At 43.4% G+C, this 15,051-nt stretch overlaps 1 protein-coding gene across 3 annotated transcripts in view; it reads right to left on the bottom strand.

The window, feature by feature from the left end:
* Positions 1-15,051, bottom strand: part of CACNA1E (calcium voltage-gated channel subunit alpha1 E) — a 313,512-nt gene that overhangs the window by 70,663 nt on the left and 227,798 nt on the right. For all 3 annotated transcript variants that reach the window (XM_039249319.1, XM_039249320.1, XM_039249321.1), the window contains exons 9-18: positions 14,030-14,083; positions 13,319-13,408; positions 12,152-12,361; positions 11,316-11,428; positions 9,572-9,684; positions 9,084-9,215; positions 8,249-8,321; positions 6,313-6,430; positions 4,426-4,493; positions 3,589-3,686 (exon numbers count right to left, since the gene is read on the bottom strand). In XM_039249319.1, coding sequence (XP_039105250.1) covers positions 3,589-3,686; positions 4,426-4,493; positions 6,313-6,430; positions 8,249-8,321; positions 9,084-9,215; positions 9,572-9,684; positions 11,316-11,428; positions 12,152-12,361; positions 13,319-13,408; positions 14,030-14,083 — 1,069 coding nt within the window. The remainder of the gene's footprint in view (positions 1-3,588; positions 3,687-4,425; positions 4,494-6,312; positions 6,431-8,248; positions 8,322-9,083; positions 9,216-9,571; positions 9,685-11,315; positions 11,429-12,151; positions 12,362-13,318; positions 13,409-14,029; positions 14,084-15,051) is intronic.

The raw sequence follows: 15,051 nt of genomic DNA, 5'->3' as shown, positions 1-15,051 counted from the left end.
GGTAAATGCAATGTCTCCTGCAATTTTGCAACACAGTGACCCTGGCCAGAGGCTTTCTAGGTTCCATCTCTTCATCCAGGTAAAGCATGGTCATAACATTCTCAGCCATGCACAGGGAAAAAAATCTTTCTACAGACACACACATGCGGCTTTCTTTTGTTTACAAGGTCGATGGAAGGTCAGACAGGCAGGGTGTGGGAATCACCCACAAAGGCAAAAGGGACTCCTACAAATGAAGTTGTCAGTGCAAGATCAATGCTCAGGTAGAGGACAACACATCCGGGACACCTGTGGAGCGAGCTCGCCCCAAGTTCTGGGCCGCCAGCCCCAGTGTGGCCCACTGGGCCCTTGCCTAGACCTAGGAGGCTGGAAAATGCTGCTCCTACCCTGACCAATGGAGAACATGCTAGGTAAAGTAGCCCTGCTCAACTCCCGTGCCCCACGTGCACAGAGAAGCCGGATGCGTGGGTGGGTGGAGGGAGTAGAGGCAGCTGGCTGGAGCCTCACTTGGCATCTGGAAGAGGCACAGTGTGTACACGCATCCACGGAGTGGAGATGCCTGTGAGCCCCCCGTCTGCATTCACCCCTCAGCACAGGCAGCTGCCATGCAATGAGGCGCACGTGGGCTGGTGGTGCCAAGAAGCATGGGTAGCAGATAGAAATAGAAGCACACACTCTAGCCAGGCAGCACGCACACCCACTGGGGAAAGCAGATTCTACCATCTATTTGCAAATTCTCAAATACCCAAATATCAGCTCTCCAGAAGCACATGTGTAAGAGTTTAAGTACATGGAAGAATACTCTTTCTTGGGAATTCACACACATATGCACATACACACACACGTGCACACGAGCACACGTGCGTGCGCGCGCACACACACACACACACACACACACACATACACACACACGTGCACACGAGCACACGTGCGTGCGCGTACACACACACACACACACACACACACACAGGCCAGGCAAAGAGAGACCCAACTTTTAATTCCCACACAAATCAGATACACGTTTCAAACTCCTCTTCACGTCTTCACTAACATACACAAAGGTCCAAATTCACATATCATTAATATACCTTCATTCTTAAAATCACACAGAGAAGCATTGACATATCTCCCAACTCATGTGTATGTGACCTCACATACACCTTACATGAACCTTGTGGCTCAGGAAGGGCAGCTGGCATTCTTTCCATTTCAAAGACGGGGAAACAGAGATTCTAGAATCCTAAGTGGTTCTCTCTCCAAGTATACTGAACATGTGAATTATAGAACCAGCCCTCAGACCTTCTGATTTGTAACAACACTCTTCATGTTTTCTTCATAGACAGCCACATCCTTGGTTCCTCGGCAGTCCAGAAATCTGGAGTCTTGTCTGCCCTTCTGAGCAGCACACACCCACCCTGACATAGTTCCCAGCAGCCAAAGTCATATCTCTGCTCATCTTGGATACTTAACAGCACCTTCTTCCACCTCTCTGTGCCCAGATACACACACAGCTCACTGCCTCCAGCCCTGTGCCTACCAGCATTTCATTCATTCTTTCATTCCATAAATAGTGAGTTTCTACTCTGGGCCAAGCATCTTCCCAACTCGCGTCTCCAAACCTACTCTTCCCCAGGCTTCCTCATCTCAGTAAATAGAACCACCCACTCCTAAGTGACAGTCAGCCCTACCCACCAGCATGTTTGCATACCTGTGTGTGTATGTATTTTTAACCCAAACTCATGAGTGCAAGGAAGGTGGGGAAAGAACCACTCAAGGCCCAGAGATTATTCCAGAGAGGAAGGAGTTGTTCCGCCTTTCTCCATCAGTCTTTAATAAATTCTGATAGCAGTTTTTTTTCTCGCTCACAGAGAAGGGGCTGAGAGGCCAAACCTTCAGTTCTGAAAGGTGAGGGCAAGATGATGATCATCCAGGGGAAGGGGTCTCAGAATGCCTCTAGAGAGCAAGGCAGCAGACATTCAGACATCTTCCCATGAGCACTTGGAAAAGAAAGGCTCCTCCCTTACCAGCTTCAATAATAGATAATGGGGTCTGATGACAGGATAGAGTTGCACCTCTCAGGGGTCTCAAAGCCTCCCCATCGGTCCTCAGGGCCACCCACATAGGCCTCACACAGGCTCAGAAGTCACCACAGGGATTCTCCATCCTGCCAACACCTTCTTCCAGCTCCACCCAGGGCCCACACCTTGCTCGTTCCTGCCAGTTCAACCAGCAGCCACAGGTTCAGGTTGGATCCTTAAAGTCTATACTTGCTGCTCCACTCTCTCGTCTCCCATTCTCTCCCTAATTCATTCCAACTGGATTCTCTTCCCACCAGGCCACTGAAACTGAAGGTCCCTAACAACTTTCATTTTGCCAAACCAAATGGTCCCTTCTCTCTCCTCATCTTCCATGATCTCTCAACAGTATTTAGCTGTACTGTCGACTGGCTCCTTCCTGAAGAGTTTTCCTCTCTAGGTCTCCTGGACGTGACACCTCCTTATTCTTTCTTCCTACTCCTAATTGCTCCCCATCAGTCTCCTCTGCAGGTTTCTCCTCTTCTGGACTTTGAGGCAAAGGAGTGCTCTGGGCTTCTGTCCTCAGCAGCTCTGTCTCCATTACAACTCACTTCATGCCAGCTTACTCATGCTGATAGTTTAATCCCATCCAAATATAAATGGCTCCCCTCAAATTTTTATTTCTAACCCTGACTTCTCTTCTAAGTTTCAGACTCATGTAACCAGTGGCCTATTCAACATCTTCACTTGGATGTCCTCTAAGTATCTCAAATTTAATGTGGCCAAACTGAATCTTGGACTTCCACTGTTCTCTAGACTATCAGTAAGTACTATCACCATCTACCCAGTTGCTTAGGCATCAAACCTTAAAACTTGAGAGAAATATTTTTTTTATCCCCACCCCCATCACATTTAATCTGGCACCTCTTCCTATTGTTTCTCTCTCCAAAGCACAGACTGAATGGGATTGCTTCTCATCTCCTCCATTGCTACCATGGTCTCAACTACCATCATGTCACCTACTTACTCTAATGGTCAAACCTGTCTCCTTGCCTACACTCTTGGCCCCTATAAATCCATTTCCCACAGGGAAGAGTGACCTTCTACAAGTGTAAATCATGTAATATCCAACCTTCCACTTTAGACTTTCCATGGTTGCAATTAGAATAAAAGCTAAAATCTTTTACCTGGTCTTTCAGGATCTCCCTGGCCTTGTCTCCTATTCCTCCCAACTTCCTGCATATCAGCCTCACTGCACCTTACTGGAGAATACTCTTCCTTCAACATTTTGCATGACTGCTTTCTCCGCATTTAGATCTCTGCTTGAATATCACCTCTTCAAAGAATCCTTCCCAGACTGCCTATAAGAACTCTACCCAATTCTTATTCCTCTGCATTATTACCCTGTTTTATTTACCTGACAGCAATTACCACTGTCTAAAATTATGTACGCATGTTTCTATACATCTCCCGGCATGGAGTGGGCATCCTCGGTTAATACACCACTTTGAGTTGATGAATTGGCTATTAGCACAGGAGCCCAGAGGTGACTGAAGTGGGGTAGCCAACTCACTCTATAGAAGGCATGTTGGGTGCAGACATCGGGCTGACCTCCTTGGCCTTCTGCAATGCATGTTTCTGGTTGAAGGCCTCCTCTTCTTCTTGTTCATCCTAGACACAAAGCAGGGATGGATTTGCCTGGTATCCCTATGGAGGAGAATAGCTGCCTTGGCTCTCCCCATAAGTTCTGGGACCAGGTGAAATGAGGAAGGCAGGAGAAGAGACTAAACAAGGCAGTTTGAGGGTAGGTTGGCTCAGAGACCTCAGGAGGCCAGGGGCCAGGCCACTTGGGAAACAGAAGCCTCCTCAGTCCTGGCATGGCCAGTTTCTGGTCTCCACCCTGCCCACAATCCCTCAGGAAATCCACAGAATTCTACCCCAAGCTCTAGCCCTCGGGGGAGCTACCCAGAGCTGTGCAGGTCAGAACCTAGAACCAACACCTCTCAGATGTTCTGCAGTATCTGGAAGTGATGGAGCAGGGCCTTCTAGGCAGAACCCCCAACCCCCAAAGTAAAATGCTGAGACTGTTCCTCTACTCATGCCCTCTCCTTTTCCAAGCTGAGTGGCATCACCCCAAGTGATCAGGCAGGGACCTCATCCCCTCACCTACATTCCTGCTGTAAGTGTCTCCTCTGTGAAAACACTGGGGAAAGCCAGTTCAGGTAAAATGACTAGAGCTACTAACAACACACATCTTCTTAGCCTGCTCTGTTTTTCACATACTGTATATTATTTCACTTGATCCTAACAATAATCCTGTGAGGTATGCAAAGCAGATATATCATTCCCATTTTATAGATGAAGTGCCCAATGGCATTAGAGGACCATCAGATCCCCAGAGAATGCTTACCTTGGTCAGCTCTTGGGCGTTGGCCAGATTGTCCACAGCAATGGCCAAGAACACATTCAGCAGTGTGTCTAGGGTGATGAGTTAAGGATGGGCAAGTAAGAAAACCAAAAGTCTTCAGCAAGACTGAGACGGCATCTCTAGGTCATCTCTTTCCTGCCTGGGATACTAGCAGGAACAGAAGGTACCCCAAAGCATTGATTAAGCAGAGGTTATGCAGCCCTGTCTGAAGGAGAATATATATATTCCGTCTTCCACTTATCTTCTCTTTGGAGAGGACAAAGAAATAGCTGAATCCAACCACTCAGGGACCAAGGTAGAGTAAGGAGGGCTTTTGACAGCTATGGCCTCCACTCATAGCAATACTGAATAGAGATTGGCTGAACAACATGACAGTAGGGAGCTCAATGCATGAGCTTACCTCTCCTTTCTGGGAGGACAGAACTGAAGCCCACCTAGACCAATCATATTACTTACTCTGTTCTTAAAGATGAGAAGAAATGAGATTCCACATCCCCATCACTGATTGGTTCTCAATAATGGGATGCTAACTTATTTCTCTCATTCTTCTTATCCTGGAAGTCTTCTATACTTCATTTAACAAAAATGTCACAGAGCACACAAGGTCATTATGGAACCTATTTCTATTCCAAGCTCCAACCTCTGAAGTCCCAATTTTCCAACTTTTTTTGAGGTCCATGTATTGTAGAACGTAGAACTGGTTCTGGCATAAAAGTCCAGCTCTGACTACCCTCAGAGTAACAGGAAAATCAAGGTGCCATCGTGACAAACTGACTCATTTCTGTGATGCACTGTGTAACTTTCTTTTTATGGGTTTCTAGTGTTTGGTTCATAGTCTGCTCTGACCCCTAGAAATTTTCAGGGCAGAAAACTTAAAAAGCAGTATCTCCTCTCTGTGAGACTCTAGGAAAAGCAAAAGTACAGCTACATCACATGGCTCTCCTTTTTTACTCCACCAATCCCATTTTAAAGCAAATCCATTCCTCCGAAACATCTAATGATTGTGTAGAAGTTTTCAGTTTATAAGGTGCACCCAAATAAATGATCTCATTTACTATTCACAACAAAGGGACAGATGCTGTTATAATCCCCATAGATGTGGAAACTGTAAGTTCAGAGAGATTAAGGGACTTTCCCAAGGCCACACAGCTGGTAAGCAGAATTGTTGGAATTAAAACATAAGTCTTCCTAGTCTATATATTATGGCTAGACATGGGTTTGGGAATTAAAACTGACTTGATTTCCAGTCTCCCTTTATAATGTAATGATTTTTTGACTTTGGTCAAGTTATTTCTTCTAAGTCTTAAGGATTATATGGTAAGGTAAGGATTAGATGAAACAGTGCCCATAAAACACTTAGTACAGGGTCTCATGAAAAGCACAAATACAATAAATGTTGGCTATGTTAAGAGTATTAGTATTAGTCACAGTACTAATATTTTTGAGATCTTACTATGTGACCAGTCCTATTCTATATTAACATGTAATTAATTTATTAGTATTACAATGTGGCCACTATTTCAGCCTACAGTTATCTTTGTCAACTCTTATTTTCCTCAGCTGATAGCATGTCCAACTATTCAGTGTAAGAGCTTCATGTGTTATTATTTGGGTATGTTGTAGATTTAGATAATACTTTATCTTCTTGTTTATATTTGTCTTCTTTAGCCAATTACTGTACATTTTTCTTAAAATCAGAATCCTTGTTTCTCTTAGTATACTGAGCTATATCCACCCCAGTGCTACCCTGACCCACTAAAAAAACCCACCCACCTCTACCACCACCACCTCTACCACCATCACCACCCTCTTTAAATGCTGGTCCAGACAGGTGAAGAGCGTAAAGAGGAGCATCTTAAAAAAGGATACAGTTTCCAAACAAGGTGAGCACAATGAAATAGATAGCTGACCACATGCCTGAGCTAACTCCACCCTGGGAGCGGATCCCATTGTACATAACTTCATTCCAGTCCTCACCTGTTAGGATCTAGGCAAAGCAAACAATAGGCAAGTCAGAGACCTGGGTTGATTGAAAATAAAAACAGGGCTAATATATAAAGGAAAATTCTGGCCTGGGATTTTTCCACCTACCCTCTTGCTTGGCCACTCTTCCAGGGAGAAAAATAAAGTCATTTTTAGGAACAATTCTAAACTTTCTTCTGATAAGGAAGAAAGGCATTGAAAAATGGAAAGAGAGAATCAAAAGCAAAGATTCTATTCCTCAGACTACAGACTCCCTCCATCTCCAGCTTTTCCAAGTCTATGGTAATCACAGAGATCAAATGGTCTGGTCACTACCAGACTATAAGAGGGAAGCTAAGTATATAGTTCTTGAGATAGCAGCATTATTAGAAAGGACCTCATAGGCTCCAATTCTAGAAACCTGGGTTCTGGTTCAGCCTCAGATTCCAGCTGAACAGTGTTTTCTATAGCACTCAGCATTATTTATTTTTGAGTTTCCCCCATGATTTAAAAATATTTTTTGTGAGGGAGCCGTGGGGGGGTGGTGGAAAACATAATTTATTAAATGGACACCTGGGTTAGAAGATACTTCCATTTTCAGAAAACCATAAATGTGATATGACAGTTTTACATCTTCCTTACCAATTTGGATGACTTTTATTTCTTTTTCTTGTCTGATTGCAGTGGCTAGGACTTCCAGTACTATGTAGGATAAAAGTGGTGCAAGTAGGCATTATCAACAATTGCCAAACTATGGAAAGAGCCCAAATGTCCATCGATTGATGAATGGATAAAGAAGATGTGGTACATATAAACAATGGAATATTAGTCAGCCATCAAAAAGAAGGAAATCTTTGCTATTTGCAATGATGTGGATGGGCCTAAAAGGCATTATGTTAAGTGAGATATGTCAGAGAATGACAAATACCATATGATTTCACTCATATGGAATTTAAGAAAGAAAACAGATGAACATATGGGAAAGGGAGGAAAAAGAGGAGAGAGGGAAACAAACCACAAGAGACTCTTAACAATAGAGAACAAACTGAGGGTTGATGGGAGGGAGGTGGGTGGGGGATGGGCTAGATGGTGATAGATATTAAGGGGGCACTTGTGATGAGCATTCGGTATTGTATGTAAGTGATGAATCACTGAATTTTACTTCTAAAACCAATATTGCACTGTATGTTGGCTAAATAAAATTTAAATTAAAAAAAAATAACAGTAAGCATTAAAAAAGTGGTACAAGTAGACATCTTTGTATTGTTCCTAGTCTTAGAGAAATAGCTTTTAGATTTTCACCACTGAGTATGATTTGGCTGTGGGTTTGTCATATATGCCTTTTATTATGTAAAGGCATGTTCCTTCTATACAAAGTTTGTTGAGAGTTTTATCACGAATGAATGTTAAATTTTGTTAAACGCTTTTTCTGCATCTATTGAAGTAATCATATGATTTTTATCCTTTATTTTGTTAATGTGGTATATCACATCGACTGGTGTGTGGATACTGAACCATCCTTGCATTCCTGGAATAAAGCCCACTTGATGGTGGTCATAAATACCATCAGTTACTGAATGTCTTTGCCTTAATATCCCTTGCAAACTCACAAGTATGGGGAAAAGGCCAATCAGGTAATCATAATAGAGCTCTTCCATTATTAGTAACAATGTAGCTACAGAAATTCTAGAAATTATTGTGATGATAATTATTCAACAAGAGCCTCAGTTGCCTGGGATGAACTTGGGAAGGAAAAGTAGAATTCTATTAATATATCATTATTTTGCTCTGTGAGCTCCAAAAGATCCTATTTAACATTTTTACCTGCCAGTTGGTCTCATACCTGGAATACAGTCATGATGGCTGCTGGAAAGGTGTCAAAGTTTGCTGAAGGAGTCCCATCATTAAAGTTAAACCTGAAAAAGAAGTTGAGAGAGAAGAATAAAATGAAAATCTCACATGCCAAATTTTCCCTTCCTGATATTGTTCCATTTTTATCACTTCTTTTACTCTTCCTCCACATTCCCTTCTTCCTTTATTTTTTCCCATTCAATATAATTTATGAAGATGGTGTTATTGGTGACTATTACCGATGGACTGTGTACTTTGAAGGGTGTGGATAATGAGATGGGGTTTGGGCTGACCCTGAGTTATAAGGCCCCATGCTGTACATTTCAGGGACAGCTCCAAAGACAGGGGTCTTTGTACAGAACCAGAATTCTGTACAGTGTGAAAAGATTAAAAGCAGAGACATGAGGGTGGGGGGGCGCCTGGGTGGCTCAATTGGTTAAGCATCTGACTTCAGCTCAGGTCATGATCTCACAGTTTGTGAGTTCAAGTCCCATGTCAGGCTTTGTGTTGACAGCTCAGAGCCTGGAGCCTGGTTCAGATTCTGTGTCTCCCTCTCTCTCTGTCCCTCCCTTGCTCACACTCTGCCTCTCTCTCCCACTCTCTCTCAAAAATAAATAAATATTAAAAAAAAAAAAAAAAGCAGAGACATAGGTTCCACCACACATACTCAGTGGTTGATGGGCCATGGACCAAAAAACAAACAAACAAACAAACAAACAAAAACCACCCAAGATGAGAGCATGGTGATCAAATTAGAAATCCTAGGGCTTCCAGGCTGATGACTAGGTTTTGAGGCTCCTTTGGATAGAAAATTCATTGGTGCTTACCTGCCTCCAAACAGCTGCATTCCTAGGAGAGCAAAGACAACGATGAAGAGGAAGAGGAGGAAGAGCAAACTGATGATAGACTTCATAGAACTCATCAAGGAGACCACCAAATTTCGCAGAGATGCCCAATACCTACAAAACCCAAACATTGCAGCAATGAACACTGAACATAAAATTATCCCCAAATCCAGCTGGGCATCTGTCTGGTAATCTATGAAATGTGCCGCATTTGTATATTTGTGTGAAGGAGAGATGTCAGCAACAATAAGGCTCCCCTGAGGAATGTGACATGGGATCTTGCATCATAGATATTTTTCTGGTTTGATTTTTGGAGAAGGAGGAACTGAAGAATGGAGTGAGGACATGGTAGGGAAGGGGAACATATGGCGAGGGAGAATAGGGGATGGAAGGAAATATAATATAATAAGGGAGAGAGAAGCTTCCGCTCTCACAGGTGGTTGGGAAGAGTCCAGATTATGATCACTTACTTGGTTATTTTAAATATTCTTAGAAGCCGGAGAGCTCGCAAGACACTGATTCCAAAAGATGTACCAGGTCTGAAGATTGCCCAGACCACTTCAAAGATACTGCCCACTGTGACCTAAAGAGCCAAACCCAGCCACAGTGAGGAGGAGGAGGAGAAGAGCAGAGCCTTCTGGCATTCAGCAGTCAGCACTTTTCATTGGGCTATGGTGAAATTGAAAACTCTCCCCTCCCCACCCAGCACAGCTCCAACTGGACTACCTATTTGTGAAGGCTGCCAAAGGAAAATGAGATTCTACTGCCTCCCTCCCCATGGCTCTCCACTCCTCTTCCTGACTTCAGTCCTTCATGCTGGAGATGGGTTCATTGACTGCTATTCTGTCCTTGGTGGAAACTACAAGAGCCAGTCACTGCTTCTGCACAAATGTGATAGCCACAACTGTTCTTACATAGTAACACCTTGAACAGACAGACAGAAGAGTGGTACTCAAAGCAAAGAAACAAATTTGAGTTAATGCAGGTTGCATCCCAGTGTAAACACCTCAGAGAACATCCACATTCTCTCACTGTCCTAGAATCTAACAAGAATGGTTCAGTCACCTATATGTGAAATATCTTTGACCCCAATGTGACAGTACTACTTGGTGGCATAGAATCTGATTGCTGGAGGAAGGAGTAATGTCAAATTAACAATTTGGTTTTTGCTTTCATTGTATATTCACTGAGTGTCTACTATATTCTACACAGTGCTCTAGGAGGACTAACAAAAATGAATCCTCACTGCAATGCTGAAAAGCATGTATACAGGGAATGGTCCTTCACTAGCTGCTATGCCTGAAAACTGCTCATACTCAGAAGCATATGTTCCAAGTTAAAATGCAGATTGGCAAGCGCTCAAAATTGTTAGCACATAACTGAAGATTTGGCAGGAATAGAAGTGGGTTTGGCAGAAAGAGAAGTGGTTCAGGAACCCAAAGTTTTGCAACCTAGTTCTACTGGCTATGTGAACTTGCACACGCTGTTCTCTATTTACTCATCTGCAAATGAGAAAGATAACTCCTGATATGTAATGGAGTGGTTAGGAGTCCCAAAAGCAGTGGAGGACAAAAACGTATGTCAAAACATCTTGAGGACTTTAGATATGCACACACTTATATATCAACAGTATTTAGGACATGAACACTGGATGAAATAGTCTTTGTGGGAATTTGCTAATACAAGAGTGTGTGTATGTGGGAGTGTGCACACATGTGCATGTTTTCATGAGGGCATATCCAGGTAACTTTCCCAATTTTAGACTGAACTAAAAAATACACAAATATATAAGCTTCTCTCATTTGTTTTTTTTTTTGTTTTTGTTTTTTTGTTTTTTTGTTTTTTACTGAACCACCTTCTGGAATCAGTTCCTTTGTTCTCTCTCAGGCTTCCCCCAAGACAATAAGTGGTTCAAAGCTTACTATAGGTAGGTTTGTCAAATTCATCCTGCTATCCACTGAAGTGCACACTATGGTATACGTGTTATGCTTCAATAAAAGCATTAAAAATAAAAGAACTTTAAAAAAACCAACCAACCAAACCTACAATGGGAAGGATCCACTCATTCCTGGCCTCCCTTTAGCTAACTTATTTATTCCCCTTTTATAAATTCTGATTTCAGTGCTTCCTGCTGAGCAGCGGAGCAAGCTGCTTATCTCAAACCGTGGCATATCGACATGAAGCAGGAGGCCAGGCGGGCTCCAAAGCACTTACCCCAAAATCAAAACAGTTGAATGAAGAGTGAAAGTAAAGTCGAGGCCCCATGCCATACATCTTCAAGGACATCTCCAGGAGGAACAGTCCCAGAAACAGAAATTCTGCATAGTCTGAAAATATCAAAAGAAGAAACATTTGTTCTGCATGCCCCAGCCCAACACTCTCACCTGCAGAGGAGCCCTCAACAGCAGCAGGGTCCATAATGCAAAAACATTTGTTGACCATGTCAGGTCAGAGCCAGGCAAAACCTGATGATATGTGAAGACACTCTGATCTGGGAGTCCCAGGCAAACTCCACATATTAGCTTTGCTGTTTTTTAATAGGCAGGTTTGTCACTGTCCTTTAAATGGTATACAGCTCTCAGGAGAGAAAGGAAGGGCTTTACCATGGCTTGGATGAAAGAGCCAGATTTGCCCTATAGACACCCAGCTGTGACAGCATCCTGGATCCTCATTTATACCCAGTGGCAGCCCTACCCAGAGCTGACCTAGAAGTTCCCTTATTGGTCTATTGGAGGTAACCACTGCCCTAAGAACTTTCTTCCCAGGACTTAGGTGGCCAAACTCTCTCCATCACTGAGCCTCCTAAAGACACTAAGTGAGGGTGGTAAAGTACCCAAGGCTAACACTATCTAGTTGACTTCTCAGAAAAGATTTGTTGATCTGATTCAATAGTGAATGACAAAGGGATGGTCATGGGATATTCCAACCCCTTGAGGACAACACTGGCCTCCCTCACAGAACACTGCCAGGCCCAGCAGGATGCCTGCTCTCTTACATTCACACCCCAGTTGGGCTGCACCTGTGACAGCCAGTAGTCACTATTCACTTACAGAGGAGATGGGTGAGCCACTGTGGCTGGTTGTGATGGACGATGGCCACACAGGCGGTGTTGAGAGCCACAAGGCTCAACACAATCCAGTAGAACACCTGGGATTTAACCATGTGGCGGATTGAGATGCGCAGAAGCCTTTCTTTGTGCCGGAAATAGGAGGCTCCATCCACCTTTGTGCTTTTGATGCTGGCTCGGGCAAGAGGTGTGCCTAAGGAGAAACAAGTACAGAAGACTGAAGCTGCACAACAGATCACCCTCCATGGCACGTGGGTCTTCAAAGGGGGAGATGGACAGCTTCAGTGGGCTAGGTGACCACCACGTTGCAGGCCCAGGGAATCCCCATGGTAGGAGCTAAGTGTTTCCGTAGCAGAGATCCCTGATTATCCTCACTGGACATTCAGTTTTAGGAAATCAAGATTCCCTGGGCATAACATGAGACATACATCCAGTGTTTTGAATTCTAATAGGATGATGTTTTAATTTTTTCATAGATTAAACTTCTCTCTGGCCTTCTCTTTTAAATATGCTTCGGGCTTTGGAGTCATTTTGCTGCATTTGTGATATTTCTCCCAATGGCAGCCTAAAGCAGCCATGAGCTCTGTACAACTCTTCTGCTTTTAAGGATGAAGTGAGACCCTTCCCTTTTTCTGGGGATGTAAAACCTGCATCAACCAGAATGTTGGAGATTGAAGAGGGTTTTTAAGGGTTGTCAGTGGGAATCTGTTTAAATATCACATGGAAGTAGGTGGGTGCCACTGTGGTAAGCAAATGACTCCAGATTCTTGGTGGGGGATGGTAGTCACTAGAAGCAACAGGTCCTCAGGATCCTCTGAACAATATTCCAAAGTAGGTTCTTTGACTGCACCCAGGACAGATAGTGTGTGTGTGTGTGTGTGTGTGTGTGTGTGTGTGTGTGTATGCAAATGGGATACATCTGACACATTTGCAGAATTTGGGTTGGATTCTGAGCCCTCAACCCCATGGTTCATTTTTTTCTGCAACTCACCGTCACCTAGATTAGACTTCCAAGACTTTCCCTTATTACATCCCTAAGTTCTGGATTCTTTTGATTCTGTTCCTCTTTGTGGTGCTTCTCAAAAGACAGGATCTTTCTTTTTATGGAAGATTCAAACAAATAAAAGAAGATCTAACTGGTTCCACTCACCTACAGAAGAGATGTCAACACAGTGCTCATCGCTGGAGTCTCGAGTCATGGCCTCTGTTCGGCTCCTTTTGATGGTTGCCCTTCGAAGCACTGCACCAGGGATGGGCGAGGCCAGTGAAAGAACACAAGAACAATCAGAGCATTCTGGTCAAAGCTGAGGACTGTGGGCCAGAGGCCTCTGTGACACCGGCGACTGCCTTGAAACACCTGAGGCATGGTTAAAGAAGTCACGAATGTCTACAGAAACATGACTCCTATACTCAGCAGCACCTCGAAACACATGTGCTCCAGAATCCTTCCAGACCTTATCTATATGCAGTCAGTAAATAGGCACTCCATATCTATTTGTTCTGGTTCTTTATAAACAATGCCACTTCCTGCTAATGAAAGTGGTCCCAAGACAACCCCTACAAATTTTCAAAGAAGATCTCTTTCCGTGCCACTGGTTGTATGATGGTCTTTTCATTGCACAGTATCAATCACACGCCCTGGAACAAAGCAGCTCTTGGAGTTCATTTTTATCACTTCAAAAAGCATTTAAATCCATGACTCAATTCCCTTCATTTTAAAGCACGAGGGATTTTATGAGAGAGAGAGTTTCATTTCAAATCCCAGAGCACTGCTCTTTTATTTCTTTCTCCTCTTTTGATCAAGAGATTGCCACCGTGTAAGAGGGCACAAATGCAGTAAAGCGTTGGAGCACTTCCTTACCTTCTAAGGCTGATGTTCCAGCATTTTTATTTTCTTCAGCAAGCATGACTTCCTCTATATGGAAATAAATGGTTTAGTAAATTATCTGTAAATGTCAAATTATGTTGCAAAATGAAAAATCCCCTAGGGACAGCTGTGACTCCAGGGTAACAGAGAGAGAGCAAAGAGTTCATAGCTCCACGCAGGCACCAGCATCCAAAAGACACTGAGGGTCACAGAAGGAGCTCCCAAGTGCATATGAGAACAGAAAGGAAGTTCTTGTAGTAAGGGGGCACTTGGAGGTTGACTGGTAAAATTCAGCCCTGTGTCTGATAATGCTTACTGAGACAAAGACCTTATCCTTCTAACCAAAATCTCCTCAACTGATAGGAATGAAAATTTTCCATTTCAATTTTTTTTCATTTCTATCCATGTTGCTTAAACTTTTTCTAGCAATAGGAGCTTCCTTGGTTTTTCTTGTCTGCAGCACATACAAGGCATACTAGGGCAACATCTACTGCTTCGTTCAGGAGATAAAACCATGTTTTGAGCTCCAGCCAGTCTACTTCTTTGAGGGGGAGCAGAGGAAGATGCTAATGGGATCTTGTGGGCTTCCTTCCTCTTACCCCCACACTACAGTCTGCCTTGCTTGAGCAAAAGAGGCTTAGGTCTATCGTGAATTTGTCCCTTTGATAGAATAAAAAAATAAATATCTGTTTTTTGCCCACATTCCTGGCACAGAGCTCCAAAAATCCTTGGAATTTACCGTCTTCTGTATGCTAACAAGGTGACTCACTGTTGGCAAGGCCTGTGTTACTTAAGGATCTGGACTGGTCACCAAAAAAACCAACCACATGATTAGGTTATAACTTTCAGCCTCATCCCCCTCTTAATTCCCATGATGGGAGAGGGGCTTGAGAATGTGCAATCACCAATGCCCAACAATTTAATCAAGCATGTCTGCATAATGGAATCTTCAAAACAAAAACAAAATCAAAATACTCTACATGATGGGGCTCAAGGAGCTTCAGACTTAGTGAATA

This window comes from Hyaena hyaena, unplaced genomic scaffold, assembly GCF_003009895.1.
Source record: "Hyaena hyaena isolate Hyena2069 unplaced genomic scaffold, ASM300989v1 scaffold_337, whole genome shotgun sequence".
NCBI classification, from domain to species: Eukaryota; Metazoa; Chordata; class Mammalia; order Carnivora; family Hyaenidae; genus Hyaena; species Hyaena hyaena.
This window is presented reverse-complemented; position numbering and strand designations above follow the sequence as displayed.